Genomic DNA, 26,808 nt, shown 5'->3' with positions numbered 1-26,808 from the left:
CATTTAGTCTATGGTCAAGACTAAAGCCAATCTGAAGATGCTGGTCTTTTGCGCAGCGTATGGGTGTAGTAACAAGCAAACAGAAAACAAAGCATAAAGGTAGAACACTTCATAGGTAAGATTTAGTTTTTTTATGTTAAAAACGTTTGTGCTTAACAAGTACAATATTGATGATAATACAGTCACGTAATGCATTCATCAAAAGGCAAAGTAGCACTAACTTGTACTAAATTCTAGGCTTATGCTAGTTTGGTTGAATAAATTCAGCAAACAATGTAAATTAAATATGACTGCAAGACGCTGTGTCAACAGTGGCTGCGCCTCGATGTGCCCACTGTCCACCCTAAATTATTGAATATTACAAACGTTATATAAAATTTAGATCAGAAAGGTGGATATGCACATATCGGATATCGATGGTTCACACGAGTTTTCATCGCACCCTCCATTAGCATCAGAAGTGAAAGCAGGAGAGGGTGTGTGTTTTAGGACATGGATTAGATCAAATTTAACAGGGAGGGAGGATAATACATTTCCTTGCACACAAACACATACTCCTTGTCGGCAATGCCCGTGCAGTCATTTATCCATGGATGTAGAAAAGTGATGTAAAATGATCATTTTCACAATTAAATTTTTTTTTTAGCATACTGACCACTGGGAAATCTCCTGATCGTAGATATATGTATAAATGTTTACATATCCATGGCTCCAGATGGCCAGTCCTCCAATACACCTTGGTCCCAAATTAATTTCAAAGGAGCGCTAACCTGTACTAAAATGGCAGCTTTACTGACGCATTCCTTCCAATAGACAACAACAGCGTAGGCGACGTCTAATGTAAATATCTATGTATAAAAGCCAGCATCTGGGTGTTTTCATAAATATTGTGTGCATTGAAAAAAAATGTAATATACGAAAATGTGTTTTAGGAAAGTGCTTCATTTCTTAGCATTTTTTTCAAAAACAAAACATTTTCTCAGATTAGACTATTCCTTTCTTCAAAATGAGGCTTGAATAAAAAAAAACTTTTGACGTTTAATAAATTTGAATGCACTTTGTTACTAAACAATGTATTGGGCCTTTTAAACATACAGTATATCTTTTAGTTGTGGAATTATGCAAATAAAAAAACAATAATAAAAAGCCTGTGATTGCTGTTCAAACTTCACAAGATTATTTAAGACAAAAAAAATTGTGTGAAAGAGAAAACGCCATCAAACGTGAACTGTCAGAGGCTATATATTAAATCCAGGTTTAAAGCATTAAGTTAACTGGGCTTGACATGGTTACCACATGACTGAATTCATCTAGATTAAGAAGCAATATTATTGTCAGCCAAGTTCACGAACGTTAGTACTTTAAGCAACTTATAAGGGTGCCTGACAACATAACAGTGCCTGCACCTCACTGTGCATACTGTCCACCCTAAATGATTGAATATTACTAATATTATATACCATTTAGATCAGAAAGGTGGATGTGCACATTGAGACGCAGGGATATCGATGATTCACACGAGTCGTTGATAACGGAGATTCATTCACAAACGAATCATTCCCTCTGTTAGAATTAGAAGTGAAAGCAGGAGAGGGGGTGTGTTTCAGGACATGGATTACATCAAATTTAACAGGGAGGGTGGATAATATGCACACAAACACATGCTCTTTGTCAGCAATGCCCTTGTGGTCACTTATCCATCGATATAGAAGTGTGATGTAAAATAAGTATTTTTGCATACTGACCACCGGGAAAACTCCTGATTATAGATACATGTATGAATGTTGACATCCATGGCTCAGAATGGCCAGTCCTCCCACTGCACTTTGGTCCTGCATTCAATTCCAAGGAGCGCTACCCTGTACTAAAACAGCAGCTCTATTGACGCATTCCTTCCAATAGACAACAACAGCGTAGGCGACATCTATTGTAAATATCTATATATAGAAGCCAGTATCTGGGTGTATTCAATATGTAAGTGCACATGACTTTATAAATGGTTAGAAAAGAGTTAATTGGGCAATGAAATGCACATTTAAAGTCGTTCAGTCAAGTAACTGTATTGAGTACATTCATAAAAATTGCGTGTACTGAAAAAAATGAAATATATGAAGATTTGTTTTAGGACTGTGCTTCATTTCTTAAAGATTTTTCCAAAATTAAACAGATTAGATCATTCCTTTATTCAAAATGAGACTTGAATAAAAAGCCTTTAACATTTAATAAATTAGAATGCACTTATATTGCGTTTTACATCTACAGTGTCTTTCAATTGTGGAATTATGCAAATAAAAAAACAATAATAAAAAGCCTGTGATTGCTGTTCAAACTCCACAAGATTATTTAAGCCCAAAAAATTGTGTGAAAGAGAAAACGCCATCAAACGTGAACTGTCAGAGGCTATATATTGAATTCAGGTTTATTTAAAGCATTAAGTTTACTGGGATTGACATGGTTACCACATATGACTGAATTCATCCAGAGTAAGAAAACATCTGTATTTAAAACAAAACCCAACCCATGCGAGACGTGAACCAAGGCCTGTGGATAAAGAAGAGACATTCAGATCCTTTGTGTTGATGTTGCAATCATTCAGAGCAGAAAAAAGCGCATTCACACTACAACTGATACAACAACCATACACATTCCTGGGGTCAAAGAAAGTGACCAAAAACTCACTCCTCTTCATATGAATTGTATGAAATTGTGTTTCGGCAAAAGCAAAGCACCGTGAGAGGACAAGGAACTTCTTTTAAGAAAAAACAAAACAAGAGAAGCTGCAAACACCCACAGGTAAAAGCGAAGCAATCCTCGTCAAACACATTTAGCCATTTACACGCCGGAACGTTTGCATACACAGTGAAGTCAGCTGCAGCATGCTTAAACTATAGGAGTGGGTTAGAAAACAACACCAGTGAAACGAGGTAGTTGATTGGAAGTTTCTAGTTTAGCGCTTCTAGTCTAGCTCAGCTACCACATCCAGCACAAAGCCACCGCAGCGGAGCAGCACCATCCCGGCCGCCGTCTTCCAGAGCAACAGATTGTCAACGGCTTATGCCTGTAAAGTTTTGAAGATGGTGATTTAGTGGTTTGCTACAGAACGAATGACGGATGGCAGCATGGAGGTCAGCAAGGCTAGCTGGATATTTCCGACCATGGTGTGAGTGAACCTGCATAGTTTAACACCTTCGGTGGCCACAAGATATGAAGTGTTTCATCGTGACGAGAGAAAAGAGATGATTAGCTATTGTTAAAAACTAATTTATACAAAATTAAAAATATAAGAACTGAAAATCTCATATCTGATATATGTGCTTGATAAAACCTAACGAAAGGAAGGAGAGAATACGAAAACCGAAGCTCAACATATGAGAGCAAAATCACAAGAGAAATGTGAGAAAATAAATAAGACTCGCACAAATTCTGTTCTCTGTCATCAACACTGTACAAAGATTTTGACATCGCTCCAGCATGAGAGCCGTTCGCCTCTTCAACAACAGTTTAACCTCCTGACTGCTTGGCAAATTCACCGTTCCTCAATCCAACACTCCCTCATCCTAAAAATGAGAGTAAATCTCTTTGAAGGCTGGCTGTGCAGTTCATCGATCGCCTGATCATCATCATTCAGGGATGCAATATTATCTTCTTTGTACATTTCTGTAGAAAAGGCCCCACATGATTTCACCTCCGAAACACACGACGAGACAGTTTCAGGTCAAAGGTTCGGCTTGAGCTGTTCAGATACTGCGTTCCTGTTGAATAAATGACTGGGTGGGCGATCCTTCGCAGGACGCTGTCTACACCCGGTGACCTGGAGATGAAGCAGTGGAACATGGGCACCAGTAGAGAATGGACAGCTCACTGAGCCGCAGCATGCAGTGGGATGAGCCGGGAGGCTGTACTATATGCTCTCTGGACCGAATCGGAGCGGAACATGTGAGCCCCTCCCTGAGCCCACCCGCAAGAGTCAATCCTCCAGAAGGTCCCGGTCCAGCTCCATGTAAGGCTCATCTATGTAGCTGATAATGGCACAGGGAGAAGTCCTGTCCTCTCCGAGCAGAACTGAAACGGTCTCCTTCCAGAAACTGAAGGGAATACAGGAACTCTAAAAATAAGAACAACATTGACGATTACAAATGTAAGGTTTGGGAAGAGCCCAAATATTTATTCATGTAAATCATTATTAAGAGCTTATGTATGTCAGTGAAAATGCTTGAGGAATCCCTCCATTTTACAATCTCCTCCTTTATTTCTGTTATCTTTTCTCCACATATTACCTTTATAGAGGGTCTAGCAAGAGATGGACTGAATTTTTAGCTACCAAAAATTATTTTCGTTTTTTGACCAAACAAGAAAAAGGCCATGTTAGTCAAAAGTAGGCTTTATGGAGTCAATCTAGGTCCATATATACTTACAAAATGAAAGAAAGTTTTGCTAACAAAAAATAAAGTATTGAGCAAATAAATAAATAAATGAATCTCCAAAAATGGCAAAACAAGGGGGCGGAGTCAAGGGAACTTGGTGTTTAAGGCAGGCCCAGACCTACTGGACTAGAGGTTCACCTCGGTGATGCTGTGTCTCCAGCTGATGACGTCGCGTAAATGGAGGCAGGTCCGGGCCTGCCGTAAACGCCCAAGTTCCCTTGACCCAACCCCCTTGTCAAGTCAAGGCCACAAAGTTATAAACGCAGGAACATTAAGTGCAAAGTGAAAACCGCATTGCAAACTTGTTTGTAAAGGCAATGCTATAAACGTAAATGCTTTGCAAATGTATCTAGTTTTTTTATTGCAAATATTAATTTTTTTGCACTGATTTTTTGCACTTTCATTTTTATTAATGAAAACTGAATATTCCCTTTGCAGTTCTTAATTTTCAAGAAAAAAAAATGTTTTTTTGCTAACAAATTTTTTTTTTCCCTTTGCAATTACTGGAATTTAGCAATTATTTTTTGCTCAATAGACGAATTACCATGTTTGTAAACATTCAGGTATGCGAGCGCAGGGAGGTGGCAGAAAAAACCCGGGAGCGCTAGCATTTGCAGTCAGGGAATGTCATCAGATGTGGTTCAGAGTTTGTTGTTGTCTTAGAAATAAGTTATATTGATTACACATTATATATATTATTTACATAATGCTTTCAGCATATTATAACAGCTCGTCACCCAGTGATAAGCACAGTGATTCAGCAAAATTAATGTCAAAGTGAGCTGCGTTCATCTGACAGGTCCATCTGCGACAGCACGCTCCCAATAAATATTGGATAAGATGAAATGACCAAGCATCCAGCCCCAAATATACAATCTCATTGAAGCTCCAAGTGTTTTAACAAGAGAGATGTTAAAGGCCTACAAGTCTTTGGATGCCTACAATGTTGTTCTGTGTGGTCATGAGCAAGAAATAATGTTCCATGATTACCAGAATAAAAACTATGTAGTGCTAAAAACCGAGGTTCTGCCTAGCCAAAGACAAGGAAAGAAGACGGAGCTATACAAGGCCTGTGTAATTAATCATCAGCAAGCAAAACAACTGCATTCTGACAGAGAACTGCACCCGTACGACAGGGTGTGTGAACTTACACATAGAGGTAAAGTTGGTTTTATATTCGCACATTCGGACTTTCTCCTTAATAATATTATTTCATAAAAGTATTAATTGCAAATTCTAAATAGCAAAATCATATTAGCAGCCAATCACTATCAAAGTACAACATTGTTCACAGTCACATAAACAGTGTTAATGTGGTTTTCAAGTCACACTTGCAGGTTATTTCAGATCAAATATTCAAAGTGCTGTGGTAGACAATATAGGGAGTGTGTCACAAGTTGTCACTGAATGAATGTGTGAATATAAAACCAAGTTTACCTTAATAACTTACACTTTCACCTTTCATTCTGAGCATTTAGTGTCCACAGTTTAATTAACCATGTTTAACTGTTTTTGCTGAAATCATTGCTGCAATCAACAACGAGTAATGTGTATGATTCAGCATAGCGAGAGCTTACCTGATCTAACAAGAGAACTGCAGAGTCCAGCATTTTTAACTAGGTCGTCAGTTCATTCAGCTCCCTTTTAGCCAAAAGTGTACGGTAAAAGTGAAGTTTTCTATTTTTGGACTTTATTCTATTCTGGAATTACCTACTGCACAACATGACATGTTTTTTTTTGCTATTCCAACTGGGGACCTGTGTGACGTAGGTTGGTAATTCATCTATACTTCATTTTTTGTTTGCAAATCTTTCTTTTATTTTGCAATTATACATGGCCCTATACATGACTCTATATATTCTGCGCTGCACTATGTGCTGGTTTCACTCTTCCACCAGCCATAGTCACCAAAGCACAAGAGAAGTGGACCACAGCGTTGAATAGCTTGTTCAAAATAGCTCAATACTATGTATACTTTTGTATGCATGAATCACACTTTCTCACCAGAAAAGCAAAGTTTGCTCAAATAACATGCCATTGGGACATTTCCAAGTATTATACTTGTTCCTGCTGCTTGCAATAGCGCAACTGTGTTGTCAAGGCAACGCTGGTAAAATGATGCCTCTCAACTCATTCGCTGTCAATAAACATTTACTGTGAATATAATGTTGTTATTTTATTGGCTTGTTTTCTTTTCAAATCAGTTTAATTCAAGTTGCATTCAATTTCAAGTCCTACTAATTCACTTTTTTACTTTACTATTTTTTTGAAGAATGCTGAAAACTCGGCATTGACTTCCACTGTGATTTGTTTTCAACGACTACTGGTTACCAACATTCTTCAAAATATCTTCTCTTGTGCTCAACAGAAAAAAAGAAACAAGTAGATTTAGTATTTTTTTGTTTGTGTGAATGTTCAAACTGATTGTGTGTGTGCAATAAACTCATTGAGCACACTTCGAGCAGAACAAGTTGTATAATCAGGCCTTCAGTCTTGCAGGATGTGTATCAGAATCAAGTATAATTGATTTATTTATAATTAGTTTACCTCACATCCCATTTGATTACATGGAAAGGGCTAGTAATATGACCTATACTGCAGGCCACCACCAGGGGGTGAAGATTATGGCTTTACTTTTCAAGCACATTTGGTTTATTGCTTACAAGAAGCACATAAGGTAAACCAGTAGCACATGAATTTACTTCATTAAACAAGTCTTGATCAAAACATCCATACTGCGATTCGTTCTGTTATGCTGAGAAACACTAACTAACACTAACCCTACAAAGACTCACATTCTCTAAGCAGGTGCTGTCCTTGTCTTTGTTGAGGTAGTGGTGCTGCCAAAAGCGCAGCAGGTTGTGGAAGTTGTTGAGCAGGCATCCAGGATATTTCTCAGCGTATTCCTTCTCCCGCAGGGCGTTCAGGTAAAACGGGAGCTTGCCTCTCCTCCGGGCCAACATCAGAATCACCAGGCTGGTGTTAAGACAACTCACATTCTCCTGGGAGAGCAGCCAGAAAAACAGAGGAATAATTATCACAGAGGACTGAAATGAGGCAAACAGGCTGAGGAGATGTGCACTGTGGTCTTGCCTGTGTGAGGGTCTGCACGTTGATGATGTTGACCAGCCTAAAAAGAAAGGACAGCCTGTTCTCCACTCGAGCCATGTAGGACAGGAGACAGCACTCGGAGAGCACTTCAACCACTGCAGAGAAGCAAAAACACCCACCAAAATAGACAACGCCATTATATCCAGTAGAATATTTTCCAGGAAAGCATGCAAGTCTAATGCTCTGGACTGACCATCCATCTGATTAAACAATTTACAACGTCACTGAAAGCAAGCGGATTTCTTAATAAAATCCCAAGTAACCTAGGTAAAGCAAATATGCATCAGATTTTTCCTCAGATGCTATTTTGCTGTTTATACAGCATAATTAAAGCCAGGATGAAATACTCGACACTCATGACACATTTGAAGTGCAAGGAGGCTTAACATTAAAAAGCATTACTATTTTGTGTTTTTCATGCATGCACTAAAGATATGAGCCTAAACAAGGGAGGTTATCAATCACCGCTTAAAGAAGAAAAAAATAATATGTCGGCATGTTTGATTGAATTGATTTCAAATGGGGTATATACACACAGACTTCTCATTTCAGCCAGCCAGCCTCAGCGCTTTTGGTGAACTATCTTTCCATTATAAAATTGCCACGTATAAGATCTGATTTCTTTAAAAATTAGTGATCTTCATTGCCTGATAGATTTACATTGTAAAGTGGGTCTCAGACAAGAAAGAAGCACTGCATTTAATTCCATTTCTCCCGCCACATCTTTGAAAATACTGGGGTAAAATAAACTTATATTTTAGTGGAGTTTCTGTGCTCGGCTGCTGATCCTGACAGCGCTAGCGGTCTTTCATCTCAATTTACGCTTGAACAACGAAATGAATGCTTAAGTCTATTTAACTTAGTGCATTGTAATTGTATTATATATGAAAATAGTCACAATAAACTTTTACCGAAAGTTTAGCTGTGCATATAGCCCATTCTCAGTGGTAAATTTATCATATAAATCAGTATGGTGGTAAATACTGATGTTACTATGTTCTGTGATTTTCGTTCATATAAATAAACATATTTACAAAAATATTCAATCATTTAATTTTTTGAATATTATTTATTTTAAAATATATCAGACTTATTTGACTATATTACTTGTATAAATTTGATTTCTACTGGTTTACTATTATTAGGTTTACAAATAGATAAAAAAAAAATTCAAAGATGTGTGTGTCTGTGGTGTAATTGTTGCATAAGGGAAAGTAAATAAAACATTTGAATAATAATATGAAGAATAATTTGATAAAAAATATGTGCTAATAAAATAATTAGTTTTAATATTATATTTAATGTTACATGTTAAGGGTTTTTAAAAGGTTTTTGTAAATTATTTCTGTGACAGAAAGCTGAATTTTCAGCAGCCATTATTCAAAACCTCAGGTTACTTGATCCTCCTAATCATTCCATTCTGCTGATTTGTTGCTCAAGAAGCATTTATCAATGTTGAAAACATAATATTTTTGTGAAAACTATTATACATTTTTCAGGTTTTTTGATGAATCAAGAGAAAAAGTTCAAAAGAATAGTATTTGTTTTTAAAAATAATTCTTCTGGAACATTTTAAATGTCATTACTGTCCTTTAAGTCCAAATCATCCATGCTGAATTATATATATATCTCCAATAACATTTGAACATTACTGTATATTTTAGATAACAATCCAAGAGCACTGTGCCTGAATTCACCTTTCACGTCCTCTGTCTGGCTCTCGAAGCGATCCAGCGAGAGCACGATACAGCGGACCAGCATGTTGGAGTCAACCAGAGAGCTGTTGATCTGTGTGAGGAACACCTGGAACTAAAAGAGGCAACAAAGTCAGGCACCGGATGTTTAGGCAAGAGCCTTTAATTTTCCATTACCACAGCATCTACAAGTACCTTTTCGTCTGTGTTCACATATTTGTTGAATCTCTTAAAGGCATCAATATTGAACTTCATAAGCTCCCCGAGCAGGTCAAAGTAGCTCTGCAGGACATCTCTGGACTTGCAGCCACTGTCGATGATGCAGAAGAGGATGTGCTGCAATCACAAGACCACATTTGTGTGAATCATTCAGTTCTGTGAACCAAATACAGACACTTTGATGTGTTGTATTAAGATCTTCACCTCCAGCAAGCCTCTCTTCAGCAGAAACATCTGGTCTGCATATGATGTGGCTCCTCTCAGAAAGCTCTCAACAGCTCTGGCCTGCCAGAATCTTAAGGGAGAAAATAGATGTCGCCGTTACGCATGTGGCATTGCAAAACTCTTTTAGGCACACTGTCATAAATCCAGTGTCTCACCTGAAGGAAGAGTCTGGGGGTTCTTTTTTCATAACTGTCAGGAGCCGTGTGAGGAGCCCTTTTTTGCCATCACACACTAAACTCCTTCAAGAAAACACAGACATGATGCAATACAATATTTGAATTCTGTAAGCAAATGATTAAGGTTAATATATATATATATATATATATATATATATATATATATATATATATATATATATATATATATATATATATGAAATGTAACAACTAATTGGTGCAATTTTTTTAAATAAAACAATCATCTGTTCAAAATAGCTTGAGAATTACGTTGACATTAGGGATGGGTAGGGCCAGACAGAATCTGCGGACGTTTTTTTGCTATTTCTGCGGAAAATTTTGGTAAAAATCTGTTGATTTCTACTGAATTATTTTGGGAGTATCATAACTAAAACCTTAATATGTGAAATAAAAAATAATATCTTTTTAACTTTTATTTAATGTTTACAATGCAAATCCAATTAGATCCATTTTATTTGGTAAACAAAGCAAGTCTCTCATATAATATATCTACTACAAGACAGAAAATATTACTTTACAAACTGTATTGTACATAAGTCAGATGAACATATTCATATTAGTCAATAATATTACTGTAATTAATATAAAAAACTGAATAAATATAGATTTACACACATTTACTCAAGTAAATAAACTGAATTAATGATGGGCTAAAATATCTGCAGAATTCTGCGCGCGCAGATTCCGTATGGGCCTAGGGATGGGGAGTGGACTCCAAAAGACTCGATTCCTTGACTCTCAATGAACCTAGTACCAGAATCAACTCCAGGACAGGAATCAGCTCCCAGAGTTCAGTCTGTGTTTTTAAACTCTCCTGAATGACGCAGTTACATTGTACAGTTACAATGCTCTTTCTCAAGCACGATTAAGACTGAAGGCGCCCGCTTTGAATGCGTGGTCACACGTTCTTCGATTTTTAATGAATTATTTGAATTTCGCGAACACAACCACTTACGTTTTCAAATTCCAATAAAGCACACCTTTTTGCATTTTGTTTTTAAAGATGATCTGCCTGCAATGTCAAGTCTGCTGTGTTATAAATAAAATATAGTACGTGTGTGAATTTGGAGCGGATCGGATACTATTTGCAGATCAATGACTTACATTAGCACTGCAGGTTAAATTACGATGTTATGTTATTGGCTACTGCTTTATGCTCAAGTACAATTTTTTATTAACCTATGCCTATTTCACAAACAAATAAAAAAAACAGTAATCATTATGACAAAAGTAGCCAAGATTTATTTATTGACAAAATCGGATCATGTGGTCGTGGTTTTGTTTTGGCTCTGAACGCACTTAATTTCACCTCTAAAATTCATTCTTCTTGTTTGTTTTGTAGATAACTCACGAGAATTGTTAATATAAATAACAAAATATAAATAACGTTAATATAAATAACGAAATTAGTTTCAAAAAGAGGATTTTTAAATAATAATATAGCTGAGGTTAACTGTTCAAAAACAGGTTTGACTCGCTTCTTTTCTTCTGGCATATGTCATCCCGTTAACACAACCTTATCAAATAAATGAACAAATTGCACAAAACAAAGTGATATTTAAAAGTAGGCTACGCTTTATAAAAAATTCAAAGTAAAAAAAAAAAAATTCACATTTACGAGAGTGCAATGATATGCTTTGAGGTCTGTCATGCAGCTTTTATTTTTTATTATTATTTAAGTTAAACATTTTATGTATGGGGATAAATATTTATTTGGTCATTAACTCTAAAATGAAAATATAAAGCTGCAAAAGCTGCAGTAGCACTGTGTAAAGCGTGATACTCCAAAATTGGGAGTCGAGAATCGGAGTCGACTCCAAAAAAACCCAAAACCAAACACCACTATATTGACGTGGCATGTGGCAAACTATGAGATTTCTTCGCAATGGTAATGTCTAAAAATGTACTGTCTTTTTGTTTATTGTATTTAACAAGAAAACATTATTTTGCTTTCCAAAAAAACAAATAATAATAATAATGTAATGAGGAGAAGTGCTTTTTATTTATGTAAATGCACTTTATGAAGCAATTTCCTTAAATAAATATCTATCTATCTATACAAATAAATAAATATAAGTTTATTATGTACATATATTTATAGTCAAAATACTCCTACTTTGGCACAGAATTCGTTATATTGCCTATTATATTTGTTTATATTATATATTAATTTCAAGTATAATAACATGAAAGCATATCAAGCAATAATACTATGAAAGAATATCAAGCTATATGTGGTTTGAATTCAGTTGTTTGAAATATTCAACAAATAAGTTAACTGCAACCAGTTTGTTTACTTTATTTCAGTACCACAGAAATAAGAAACAAAGATAAGAAAAAATTCCCACTTGTAATAGTCGAGTATATTTACAGTACATAACCCTTTAATGAACTATGAGGGGGGAAAATTACACTTAAAATATAAGAATCATTTATTAATCAAAATGAAAAGTCCTCTATTAATTGAGGTTTTGACTTTAGGTCATACTTTCCAGCATTTTCAGAGCTGAAACTAGTATTTTTGATATCTGAGCTATACCTGTCTGTGTTTACTAGCGCCTCCACCTCGGGGATGTTGGCCTTTAGGGAAATGGCACTCAACTCATTCAGCTCCTGAGCGTTGAGAAGGAGGTACTTATTTCTATGAACAAAAAAATAAATAAAACAGACATAAATGAATCATCTTTGTGAATTCCAAGCTGTCACATGATTCAAAGCACACAATCTTGCAGCTTACTCGTGGTGGTCACTAAAGCTCTGCAGAAGCCTCAAGAACTGGATTTTAAATGAGATTTCCTGTGTTATAAACAAAAGCAAACATCAGTAAGACTGATAGGAAACGTAATACAGTTAGCACGATAATGTTGAATGTTTTTACTGAAAGCTCACCGGGCTACAGTCACAGTTTTCATTCTGTCCGTGAACCACATGATTAGAGGCGGTGTATTTCCTCCAGATGAGCTTGTCGAAAAGGTTGTTGAGTCCAGGAATCAAACGAAACTCTGCCAACATTTTATGCACCTAAGAGGTTAAAAAAAAAAAAAAGGAAGCAGATAACAACCTTTAAAAAAATTATTTAATCAGATTTATACAGATTTTTTTTTTGTTTACAGTCTTGAACAGTTCTTACCTGGTTCCGCTGTCGACCCATGAGCAAGACACAAAGCACGTACAGCACTTCCACCTTATACATGATCTCATGGACGATCTTCATGGACTGTGGCAAGCGATGTCTCAGCGGGATGGTGGCCAATGTACTCTCATCGGACGACTCTTTGAGGTAAATTGATCAAAAATGCCATTATATTTCAGTTTGAAATTATTTTAAAATATCCACATATGTTGTAGTTTCTATAGTAATATAAAGGAACAGGAATGACTAAACACCAAGTACAATTTGTCATCGAATACTAATAACAATTAACCATAATAGAGCAGCAAATCAGTATATTAGAAAGATTTCTGAATAATCACTGAAGACTGGTGAGAGACACTGAAGATTGGCAAGAGAAATGCAGAAATATAAGCTTAGAATCAAATAATAAGTTACATTTTACAACTACAAATAATTTTTAAAAAAATATATATATATATATTGTTTAAAATTTTTGTGTATCAAACCCCCCAAAGACTTACTGTTTGATAATCCAAATTCTAATATGTCTCTAGAATAAAGCATAAATAAGTGTATTTTAAACTTAAAAATAGGTTATAATGATTTTGGATAAGGAATAAAGATGTTATGTACTGGCACAATCATTTCATCTCCTGTTATATTTTCATTTTTAATGTTGACATGGGAATGTCTATGTTTTTGTACCTGTGCTGCTATGCTCGGCTTCATCAGTTGCTATCTGCATAAGAGCATCCAGTACTAGCGTGTTGTCGAGCCAGGTGTACCATTCCTCCAGTTCCTGCAGAAAATTTGACGTTCCGGTTGCCTCAGACACCTTCCGTGTTGCCAACTTACAGAGACGCTCAATGAAGCCAGGGATGTTCAGCAGAGTGACTGGAAAACATTACTTTTTCATTTTTCATGCCTTTAAACCCTCACCCCATAAACAGATGCCTGTCTGAAATAACCTATACAAAAGAGCTGTAATTTAACCATTTAACAAATTGCCATTTACCAATAATCTTATGGCCCGTTGTGGTACGGTACTGTACGCTTTTAAGGGCATTTCCACTGTCAAAAGGTACCAAAAAGCGAACTGTATCATACCACTTTTGGATACCCTTTGCAAAGGGTACCTAGCACGACAAATAGGTACCAAAAGGCAGGCAAGACATACAGCTTAATGCTATTGGTTTACAGAGAAACGTCACTTACGCATACACAAGCAGGAGAATAAAAACAAAGAAACCGCCAGTTTTAAATACACAGCCGAGACATTACACTGTAATAATATATACATATAATAACAAGCCATGGTCGACCCGAGCTTAAACAAACCTTGTCGTTGTCTTGATGAACAGCCACACAGCCAAGAAGAACAAAACCTGCCATGCCCTGTTTTTGTTTTACGAGGCTGTCTAAAAGTGGTTTGCGAACAGTTTCACTTTCTCCAGAGAGCATGCTATATTTGAAATAACGAACTTTTTGAGCTCATGATAATATTGTGCGCGTGATTATTAAAGTACTTCCGACATCCGATCCATTCAGAAACGGACAAACGAGAGAGAAGCGAGAAAAAAAAAACAAAGGAGAAACCGGAAAAAAACTGAGCAAATGATTCTTTCAGCAACCTAAACCACAAACTGCTATTGGTACCCTTTTGGCAGTGGAAACCCAAGCCTTACGGGCCATTATTCTCCACAGATCTACCAATATTTGTGGTATCAGAGCCAATCCTCCCTATAACAACCAGGGTAAATATTATAACTGCCTAGATGTATATTCATTAAACAGTACAGTTAAAGACAATTATTAGCCCTCAATGGACATTATTTATTCTCCAAATAGTGGTGTTGAACGGAGAGTAGTCTTAATAACTAAATTCTTTTGTCTTTTCTATGATGACAGTACATAGTGTTTTATTAGTTATTTTGCAAGAAGCTAGTATTCAGCTTAAAGTCCAATTTAAAGGCTTAGGTAGGTTTACTAGGTTAGGGCAAGTTAAGCTAATTTGGCAAGTGGTTTGTTCTGTAGCCAATCAAAACAAAAAAAATATTTCTTAAGGGGGGTAACAATATTCACCTAAACAGTTTTGATATAATTTTTTGTTTAATATATGCATTTTTACCCCAGACAAACTACAAACCTGATTCCAAAAAAGTTGGGACAGCGTATAAATTGTAAATAAAATCTGAATGCAATGATGTGGAAGTTCTAAAATTCAATATTTTATTCATTATAGAACATAGATGACATGTCAAGTGTTTAAACTGTGAAAGTGTATTATTTGAAGAGAAAAAATATGTTAATTTTATATTTCATGGCATCAACACATTTCAAAAAAGTTGAGAGAAGACCATGTTTACCACTGTGAGGCATCCCCTCTCTTTTACAACAGTCTGCAAACGTCTGGGGACTGAGGAGACAAGTTGTTTAAGTTTAAGAATATGAATGTTCTCCCATTCTTGTCTAATACAGGTTTCTAGGTGCTCTACTGTCTTAGGTCTTCGTCGCATCTTACTCTTTATGATGCACCAAATGTTTTCTATGGGTGAAAGATCTGGACTGCAGGATGGCCATTTCAGTACCTGGATCCTTCTTCTATGCATCCATGATGTTGTAATTAATGCAGTATGTGGTCTGGCATTGTCATGTTGGAAAATGCAAGGTCTTCTCTGAAAGAAACGACGTCTGGATGGGATGCAACCCCATACCATCAGAAATGCAGCGTTCTGAACTGAGCGCTGATAACAACTTGGGTTGACCCTGTCCTCTTTAGTCTGGGTGACATGGTGTCCCAGTTTTCCAAAAAGAACTTCAAATTTTGACTTGTCTGACCACAGAACAGTTTACCACATTCCATTTTAAATGAGCCTTGGTGCAGAGAAAATGCTAGTGCTTCTAGATCATGTTTAAATATGGCTTCTGTTTTGACCTATAGACTTTTAGCTGGCAATGGTGAATGGCATGATGGATTGTGTTCACCAACAATGTTTTCTGAAAGTAGTCCTGAGCCCATATTGTGATTTCCATTATAGTAGCATTCCTGTTTGTGGATGCAGTGCCATCTAAAGGCACGAAGATCACAGGCATCCAGAATGGTTTTCAAGCCTTGGCCCTTAAGCACATTGTTCTAGATTCTCTATATCTTTGGATGATATTATGCACTGTTCATGGTGATAACTTCAAACTCTTTGCAATTTTTCAGTGAGAAACTTCTTTCTGATGTTGTTTCACTATTTTCTGGCGCAGCATTGGGGAAATTGGTGATCCAAATTTTTTTTCCCTTCACTTCGTCAATTGGTGAAGTTTCTTTTTCCCGCCACTGTCACCACTGGCTTGCTTGGATCGAGACTTGTGTAGCTGCACTTCGGTGGATTTGCTCTACAGTGTTTGAACATTCAGCAGTAAAATTTAAACCACACTGAACTAAACTAAACTGAACTTCAACTCTGAAATCTGGACTTTATTAGAACTATGTTAAGCTGCTTTGACACAGTGTACATTGTGAAAAGCGCTATATAAATAAAGATGAATAGAATAGATCCTCTGCCCAGTGACACTGCCACTCTGAGAGGCTCTTTTTAAAAACAATCATGTTGCCAATTGACCTAATAAGTGGACAATTGGTCCTCCCGCTATTCCTAATATGTACATTTGACTTTTCTAGCCTGTTATTGCTACCCGTCCCAACTTTTTTGAAACGTGTAGCTGTCTCATCTATCCAAAATGAGTAAACATTTGACATCAAATGTTGAAAGAAATGTTGAGAAATTAAAACATTTGATATGTTATCTATATTCTATATTATAAATAAAATGTAAGTTTATGAGATTTGTAAATTATTGCATTCCTTTTTTATTCACAATTTGTACAGTGTCCCAACTTTTTTGGAATCGGGTGTGTAAAAGAAATAAGACTTTCTCCAGAAGAAAAATATAATAGGAAAACTGTTAAACATCACTTGGGAAATATTTGAAAGTAAATCAAATTCACAGGACGGCTATTAAACTTGTCTTCAACTGTATATTTAATTCATGCTGTTAAGTCAAAAAAGTAGAATATTTTACCTCATGTAATTTCTGCATATTAAGCTATTTTTTTTATAAGCTAAATAATATTTAGTTTTTTCCCCCATTTTATTTATCCTGTAATTTTTTATTTTCATTAATTCTATTTCTGACTGTTTCAACTCACTGTTGTTTGTTGACATTTTTTCACAACGTTTTGCTTAGGGCCTCTAAAAAGTCCAGGATCGACACTAAATCAAATCACAATAAGTGGTTGACCTACCCTGGTTGACCTCTGCACGCGAGGGGCTGGTGTTGCGTTTCTGCTGTGCGTTTTTAGCCAGAAGTGTGTGTTTGTCATCATTCCCCACATCAGGCTCAGATATAGTGACTGAGAGAATCCGACAGAAGTTGGCGAGCTGCTGTTGGTCAAAGCTCTGAACCAGTCCTGACAGATTCGGGATCCACTCCAGCTGTATCATTTGCTGTTATGAACCATCATTAAACACCATCAGAAAAATATGGTGACATTTGGCATGATTATCACTATTCATTTTAAGGCTTCTTGTAGATTTTTGAAAAGAAGATGAACATCCTCTCAATAAATTTTACATCTGCTTAAAGCAGGGGTCATCAAACTTGTTCCTGGAGGGTCGGTGCCCTACAGATTTTAGCTCCAACTCTAATCAAACACACCTGAACAAGCTAATCAAGGTCTTACTAGGTATACTTGAAACATCCAGGCAGGTGTGTTGAGGCAAGTTGGAGCTAAACTCTGCAGGGACACCAGCCCTCCAGGACCGAGATTGGTGACCCCTGGCTTAAAGCATCAAAATGATCTAGTAGTATAAATCTAGTAGCAGTAAAATTTATTAACAGACTTTTGATACAATGCAATTAAAGAAATTAAGTTATTATCCAGTAGTATCGACCAATTAATAGTTTGAATAATTTTTGATGTTTATTTCTTTGTTTGTTTGTTTTAGTTGTTTACATTTAGGCAACAATCAAGTTCATATCAACTTTATTTGAACAACCAATATTTATTTTATTTTACCAATAACTATGGGTTGCAGCTGTTTATCAGTGTCCTATTATGAAACATTTTTTTGTAGTTCTTTGTCTCTAGATTGTTAAAATATCATTTTATTAATTGTTCAGTTTTATTAATTTCATCATCCGAAGTATATTTAAATGAAACTAAATTGTACAAGAAAATGATAAAATAATTATAAAATAGAATGAAGTTAGCTTTTTTAATAAAACATTTCATTTAACATTTATTTAATTTCAAGTAACAAAAAAAACTAATTATAGTTTAGGTTTGGAGATTTTTATAGCCAGCACTGACCTTCTTAACCCCAAGAATATCCTCAATTAATGTAGCCGTTTGCAAAAATGTCTTCTTGTTTGTCATCAAGGTGAACAGAAATAATACAAAATCATCTCTCGACGCCAGGCTTTTGGTGACTCCTTCAGTCTACAGGAAAACAAATGCATTTTTGAACTCATCACCTACTTAAATTAACACATGCAAATATTAAGAACTGAATAAAGCCTTAATACATAAATGAAAAGCCTTAATACATACACATATGCAGCAGTTATACAGCACACTTAGGCAGTCCTTCACCAAGTCATCATTCACTACAAGAAGTTTAAATGAAACTTAATTAAAAACAAAGATTATGCACACAGACCCAATCAAATTGGAAAATATATATATTTTTTTACAAATTTTTATATAATTATTTTTGGGGGTTTTCACCTTTTAACACTAACCACTATGCTCTTGGCGGCGATGGAAAATCTAAACTTTAGCGGACATTTGTTAACCAATCAGGAGCTTGCTCTAGTATGAGCGTGATTATGACGTAGTGCCTGTTGTTGTTGTCCCAATGGGGAATCCCCCTACCGACACAGGACAACAGCTCGTCAAACTGGGCTCAATTCAGCTGGAAGTACAGCTGAAAGCTTCATTCAGGTATAGTTTCTGGAGCTCCCAGAGCTGGGTGCATCTCTGAAAGGATCTAGTAGACTCAGACATGGCGCTGAATTAATATATGCTGTTTTTCAGCCTTCCTAAAGCACATAAAGCACAGCTACTCTCTTATTAACATCCATGTTAGCCATTTAGCAACAAAACTAGAGTCAATAGGAAACCAAAAACCCTGCCTATGACGCCAATGTGTGTCCATTGTGAAGTGAATTTCATACTTCTTAATAGTTTAAACTTGAAATGTTCACGCAAGCTGCGTCTGGTGTGAACGCTCCCATGAGTATACATTATGTAAATCATTTATAAATTCATGCAAATAAATGGAATTATTGTTTATTATATATATAATAAAATTGCTATAATCAACTTACTCTTGGGCTTCTGTAGTGTAGTCAGCGTAGGTCTCATCAAAAGTTCAACCAGTAACTAAAAATACAATTCAATCAGACAACTAAATGTCAATTAACTTATTCATCAGGTAAACTAAATTTTATTTCCCGTCTGTCACAGAAAAAAAACATTTTATAATTACAAGCAGAACTATTACTTTTCAAAGTTTGGTTTTACAAAAACGTTTAAGTTCCTTTATCATGTTCAACACAGCTCTTTATTTACTTTTTATTTATTTTCCCCTTAAATGCAAAATGAGGCATTGACAAATCTCTGTGCTGCAACACACAATTACCAAACTAATCAATACGGGACACATAATTAATGTTAATTATAACTTAAAGTGCATTTATTAACATAAATAAACAATGAACAATACATTTATTATAGTATATATTCTTTTTCTGTTAACATTATTTCATTAAAATAAAGTTGTGTTAACATTAGCTCAGAGTTCATTAACTAATGCAAACAAGCACAGTATTAGACTTTAATAATGCATTAGTAAATGTTAAACTATGTTTAATAAATTATATACAAGCGTAAATCTTTGTTTGTTCACTAGTGTTATCATCATTTCCATTATAACCTTTAAGTAGTCAAAATCAGATTTCAGAGAAGACTTGACTGAATCATAACTCACATCTACACCTCCAAACAGATCAAAAGTGTATGTGTTGGGAAAGGTGGACTCCTGCGCAGGCTTTCTGTCCTCTGTCACAAAAGACATGGCCTCCATAGACAGTAGAGATGACAGCTCCTGTAATAAAACAACACAATGTCAGAAACAATTCAGCTTAGAGATCCTCAGAACGAAGTCTGCACTGGCTAGTCTATGTGTAAGCAGTAAGATAATGTCTCAAGAGTCAGAGAAAGTGGAGTCACCTTCAGGACAGTGTGTGTTCGGGTGAAGTCAGTGTTCAGGTGGCTGCTCTCGTACAGCTCCTGGAGTAAAACAGGAATCCCGTGCCATTTCGCCCTTTTATCTCTCTCCTGAAGAAGAACTTCGGGGAGCTGCACACAAGCAACTCACAATTACTGGAATTGTATTTTCTTAAGGTACGTGAAAAAAACAAACAAAACTAGCAAACATTTTACTATGATTTACAGAAAATACACACTAAAATGTCATCGTGTAGCAACAGTTTATATATAAAAAAAATCTTTTTATTTTTAGAATAAGAAACATCTGATGACAACATCTGATAAAAATTCTTTTAAGAATCACAGTACAGCCTTAAATATGCATTAACTGTCATTTTAAAACCTAAAATCTAACTTAAAATCTTAAATCAATACACCTTTTCGCCACTATCCTTGACCATATGTTGACAAGAACTTTAATGATTAAAAATATAATGAATTAAATATAAATTATTGTAAATATTTCAATAAGTCAGAATATGTCATTCCATTGCTACATAAATCCATTACGCTGAAAGTAGATTGAACATACTTTAGCATTTATTAATTTATTCAAACATATTAAACATTACTGACACTTACACTGCATTTAATATGATTTCTATGACTATATATAAAATTGTAAAACTGTCCGTTTAATTTGATGCAGATTTCATCATCATTCATCATTTCAGATCTCATCATCATCTCAGATTTCAATTCAAATACAGTTTTATATGAGCAATAACACAAACAGGCATGCGTTTAAAAAGATTATACACTTTTTAATAGACAATACAAATCACAAATGTCTGTGATGTTTTTAGGTCTAATGTATAAAAGGAAGTTTAACCTCCCAAAGGAGCTGCTGAAACAGTTCTACACCTCCATCATTGAATCAGTCATCTGCACATCAATAACTGTCTGGTTTAGCTCAGCTACTAAATACGACCTCCAAAGACTACATCGAATAGTTCGGACTGCTGAGCGAATCACTGGTACAACCCTTCCTACTCCCCAAGAACTGTACTTATCCAGAGCGAGCAGAAGGGCTGCCAAAATCACTCTGGACCCCTCACACCCAGCACACTGCCTCTTTGAACTTTTACCTTCTGGTCGACGCTACAGAGCACTGCGCACCAGAACAGCCCAACACAGAAACAGTTTCTTCCCTCAGGCAATCCATCTCATGAACACTTGATGATAATAATTGTGGAACCAACATCACTACTTGCTATACACTTTTATACACATATAATTTGCACATAACAGCTGCACATATAACGTTGTATATATTAATAAACACGTACATACACTTGTCAATCTGTATATTTGCACTTACTTCTAATTTTTTTTTTATATATTTATTATCTGTTTTTTGTTCTGTCTCTGTTATCCTGTTGCACAGTAGAAGCTCTGTCACGAAAACAAATTCCTCGTATGTGTGAACATACCTGGCACTAAAGCTCTTTCTGATTCTGATTATGGATTTCTACATGATAAATGAGTCTTAGCTGAACAGAACAATTCAAAAAAAAAAATCGATTTGGGAAATCAATCAAGCCATCCCAAGACTTCTATTGACACATGAAATCACTATCAGTACTAGTTCAGGGTATATACAGGAATCAGAGAGTGAAATCCAATACTTTTAAAGACTCTTTCCATATATTAAGACCTCACTGGCACTTTCAGTTTCAACCAGTAATACTGGTGACATTTAAACCTGCAATACATTCACTAAATACTGATTGTAAGAACCTAATTCTAGTCTAAAACATTATTCTTATACTGAATAAAATGCTAATCTAGCAGGTGGCACCAATAGAACAGGAGAAATAATGGTGTTGTCTTGGTCACTGCAGTAATTAAAGCAGCGTGGTGACAAACCTATCAGGATTTTATTGATATATTCACAATATTCACAATTTAAATTCAGGCAAACTTTAGCATACAACTATAGATTGCACAATCAAAAATAATACAAAATAGGGCTGCACAATATATCGTTTCAGCATCGATATCACAATGTGCAAATCTAGTCATATCACAGGATTTCAAGAGATTTTAAGTTCATTTAAATGAGTTCATTCAAACCACAGCTTAGCATAGTTTAGCTCCAACCACCTCCAACACACACCTCCTAATAGACACTAGTAGTCTTGAACACCTTGATTAGTCAGATCTGTAGTGTTTGGTTAGAATTGGAGCAAAACTACACAGAGTTACAGCCCTCCAGCGATTGAGTCTGAGACCTATGATTTCAACCATTTGGACACAAGACATTATCAAGTTTTCTGCTTTAAAAATTAGATTACATTTTATTAATTGGGTTTAAATTATTTATACGATGAAGATATTGGTATTTTACATTTGATTATGGAATTTCTACATCTCAAAACTGTTAGACTCCACTGTTATTTATTTCATTTTTATCTTTGTTCTATTGTTTTCATCTGTGCTTTAAATGACATGTGTATTTTTGTATCATTTTGTATATTTGATGCAGATGCGCTCCCCAACAAAGTCATCACAATCCATGTAAAATTGTGATTTTTTTGTTCCAAATAGTCATCTCGTGTAATTAAATTCATATCGTATTATATATCACCAAAAAACTAAATATCGCTATGTGAGTTTTTTCCAATATCGTGCAGCTCCTAATACAAAATTGAGTATCTTGTAAACTAGCATTTAAGATTTTTAAATCATTTTTAAACTCTTAAATTTCTCAAAAAGTATTAAAGGCTGATAAATCAGTTTAAAGACCCTGCAGACACACAGTACATCTGATATTCGAATTACATTTATATTCTGATATTTAGAAGATTGCCAACTAGACATGGGCCTGTATAAGTTTCTGACGATATGATAACCTAGATTAAAAATACCAGCAGTTTCACTGTATACCGGTGACTGCTCTAGAATAAGTGTTTTTTTAAATGTCTGGGTCAAAAAAAAACTAATTTTTTCCTATTGAACACAATATATCTTTTTAGGAAACATTTAAACTACTTTGGAGCAGTAATGTCAGGCTAGATAATTCAAATAAATCACTGACTTCTGCTGTCTTTGTTAGTTTCACAAACCCAGATTTCTTTACAAGACATTAAAAAAAACATATAAAAAAGGAAAAAATCTTTCCATATACCTTAGGAATGGTATAACAGAAAATTTTAGCGGTTTTAAAAGTTTGACTTTACCAAACCGCCGTAAACCTTAAAAATCAGCCTATTGTCAACAACACTGTTTTTAATCGAAAGAATCAGCTTATACTAGGGCTGTGCAATCAATCAAAATCGAATCACAATCGTGATTTGAAACATTGTGATTAGCTAATCGCAAGAGGCTACGATATGTAATATGTATTATTTAACTTCTCCCACCCAGAGCAAATGTGTGACTGCCGTCTGTGCGTGACAGTCTTACTAGCCAATTGAGAGAGCACACTTTCATTCTGCCCAATCAGAATAGAGCAACCAAACTATGCAGAATGCCCACAAAAAAAACAAACAGGAATGCGTGAATGAGTGGGATGACGGCATCTGCCGCTTCAGAAGCATTAATACACTAATTAAAATAAAAAAAAAAACAGCAAGTCGGTAATATGGGAATATCCTGGTTTAAATGTCACATACATCAAACAAAACCTGGTAATTTGTAAGAGCTGTCGCAGAATTCTTACCACAGCATGAGGAAATACAACAACCAGCACCTAAAAAAACACCACAGGTGACTATATGAGGAGCGTCTTGCTAAAAAGTCAACTAAAAGTATTGCCAGTGAAACCCAATGTAGTAGAAAGCAACAGCAAAGTTCAATTTCAGAGTTGTTTGATAATATAAGTTAATATCTTTTAAGTTAACACTCCCCTTTTTAAGTAACACTCACTGCATTTTAGCAGTACAAAGTTACAATACAGATTATTGGGCTGAAAATTGACTACAAATTAAATCGCAAATCAAAATCGCAATATCTGTCGGGAAAAAGTTTTTTTTTTTTATTAAAATCGCAATTACATATTTTCCCCAAAATCGCACAGGCCTAGTTTATACAATACTTTCTAAATAAATATTCCATTTCGTGTTTCGAAACTACTTCTAATAATGTTGCAGAATAAAAAACTGACATATGCAATACTTTGGAGTCTACAAAGTGCCCTTTACACACACAATGCTTTAAAAAAAAATAATAATAAAAAAATTAAAAAATAAAAAAAATAAATAAAAAAAAAGCAAATAACTTGGAAATACAGGCTATAATCTTTGCATTTAAAAGTGAAAGCTTTATTCATTGAGTCGCTAAAACTTGTAATTCAAAAGCAGTTCAAAGCAGTCTACTTCACTTTAAATAAAACCAATGCATAAATGTAAATATCAAAGTTCTCCATTTAATGACAAAGATTATTCCCAGTTTCCTTCATTAAGTTTGCCATTAGATGTTTTATATTAAATTACACATAATGCTTCTAAAGTGTCTTGCAAAATTTTAAACCTTCTAATACAATCAAATGCTCATAGAAACTATTCATACACTGTAAAACCCAAAAAGTTAAGGTAACTCAAACCATTTGAGAAAACCGATTGCAATAAACCATTTAAGATCTAAAATGAATCCTAATGAGTAGTGTGAACTTAATTCATTTGAGTAAACAAAGCAATTTGAGCACAGTAAAACCCAATAAATGAAGAAAACTCAAACCAACTGAGTACTGTAAAACCCAATAAGTTAAGGCAACTCAAACCGTTTGAGGAAACCGATTGCTACAAACTATTTAAATTAAAAAACTAAACTATACGAGTACTGTGAGCTTATATTTAAGTTGAAGTAATGAGGTATTTAATTAGTTCAAAACTCTTTTCAAATGAGTAGAATTAACTTCCAGTAAATTTTGAGTTAACTACACTCATTTGATAAAGTTGGCTGTTGGGTTTTACAGTGTATGAAGCGTTATATACAAACAATAGACAACTAAAACTCAATCAGGCTGGTGTAGGATACACTGGACCTCTTTTAGACTGTTTTTATGCCACATGGAAACCTTAATCTAGCTATTTCTACAAACTCTAGCATCTTCAGTGTTGAAAAAACTGTGTCAGATAGTGTTTATGAAGGGAAAGTGAAACTTGTGTGTGAAGTTCCCAGGCTCAGATCATGTCCAACTCAATGGGACATCTTACATAATTCAAGCTCTGTAAACTCCAGGCCTGAGCCAGCAAAATATCACTGTCTGAGCCAATAAGCCACACAAAATGAGTGCAGTTTACTGTTAAAGCTGCTCTAAATATAACATGCATCTGGTATCTTGAGGAAGATGCCACATATTGTGGACAATAGAAAGCGTCTGTGACAATGTGGCTGTCAAACTGTAGCACGCTCACTGCTTTGACAGAATTTGTGAGCTTTGTGATGTTCAAAAATGAATAAATAACTTTCTGTCAATGCGACTTTCTGTATTTGTTTTATTATGTAAGCTATTAATGACTTTCCCTCCAAATTTCAAATAAAAAGTTGTCACTTTGAGCATTGCATTAGATAAAATAAGAGGAGCCTTATTTTAAGAATAACTTATATTAATTATTTAATTTTATTAATATTTTTTTATTAACTCATTCGGTTATTAAGGTTACACACAACTCATTAATTATTGCCATTGTATGATTAACGTTATATAACCTGTAACTTAATAGTATAAAATTACACAAAATACCATATTTAATGATGTTTATATACATTTTAAGACAGCAAAATACCTGTGTTTTGACTTTAGAGAAGAAGTTAAGTCAATATTATTCAAAAAATGCTGTCTAGATAGGCATGACATTCGGTTGTGAGACACAGCCTGTGTTTACTCCAAACAGCTGATCGGTTATAAACATTATATGATTAGATATTAATCCGTAAGAGATAATATTACTCATTCACAATAATACGACTCCATATGTCCGAGTATTTAAATGGATTTTATTTGGGCTGTGTTTAAAGCCTCGTTAACCTAAATTATTATCGGACAGTCAAAGCTAAGAACAGCCCAACTGGTTAACAGCCAGTTGTCATTCTCCGTTTACGAGGCTTATTTTTAAAACACACTTATCGTTTGACTTCACGTGCACGAATAGATAGTTTAAACTACTTAATAGGCTTCACACGCATCATATTTATTATGTTTGCTAACTTGAAGCAGGCAGCTCGACGGTTCAGCTCATGAACGCGCACCCTGACAGCGGTTTTTCTCTGAGGTTTCACTGTTACCTGCGTCCCTCTGCTGAAGCCTCGGCCACCGATCTGACTTTGCCGTATTCTGGTGAGGATATTCCTGTTTCGAGTCCGCTTCTTTCCACCCATACAAGGGGACTCGGGCCCCAGTAGCGTCGCCATTACTTCGTCTTCCTGAACTGCTCCAAACAGGAAGTTAAAATCGCTCCGTCTTCGACGCGCGCTCGTGTGTGTTGAGCGCCCTCGCGTGGAGGATATTTAAACTGAACACTAGGGGGCGCTGTACTCTGTGAGCTCAAATCTGT

The 26,808-nt window shown here is 35.4% G+C and overlaps 1 protein-coding gene across 1 annotated transcript; it reads right to left on the bottom strand.

The window, feature by feature from the left end:
• Positions 1-2,405: 2,405 nt before the first annotated feature.
• trpc4apa (transient receptor potential cation channel, subfamily C, member 4 associated protein a) lies at positions 2,406-26,703 on the bottom strand. Its single transcript, XM_056467707.1, has 19 exons — positions 26,540-26,703; positions 20,270-20,398; positions 20,028-20,144; positions 19,366-19,420; positions 18,587-18,642; positions 18,347-18,475; positions 17,279-17,480; positions 13,691-13,879; positions 13,001-13,143; positions 12,760-12,891; positions 12,608-12,666; positions 12,410-12,511; positions 9,829-9,912; positions 9,653-9,743; positions 9,425-9,565; positions 9,233-9,344; positions 7,518-7,630; positions 7,220-7,426; positions 2,406-4,105 (listed from the first exon to the last, which is right to left on the bottom strand). The coding sequence occupies exons 1-19, from the start codon at positions 26,663-26,665 to the stop codon at positions 3,968-3,970; spliced, it is 2,325 nt and encodes a 774-aa protein (XP_056323682.1). The 5' UTR covers positions 26,666-26,703; the 3' UTR covers positions 2,406-3,967.
• Positions 26,704-26,808: the final 105 nt, after the last annotated feature.

The sequence above is a fragment of the Danio aesculapii genome, chromosome 11 (assembly GCF_903798145.1).
Source record: "Danio aesculapii chromosome 11, fDanAes4.1, whole genome shotgun sequence".
Lineage (NCBI taxonomy): Eukaryota > Metazoa > Chordata > Actinopteri > Cypriniformes > Danionidae > Danio > Danio aesculapii.
Note: the sequence above shows the minus strand (reverse complement) of the source record. Positions and strands in the feature narration are given on the sequence as shown.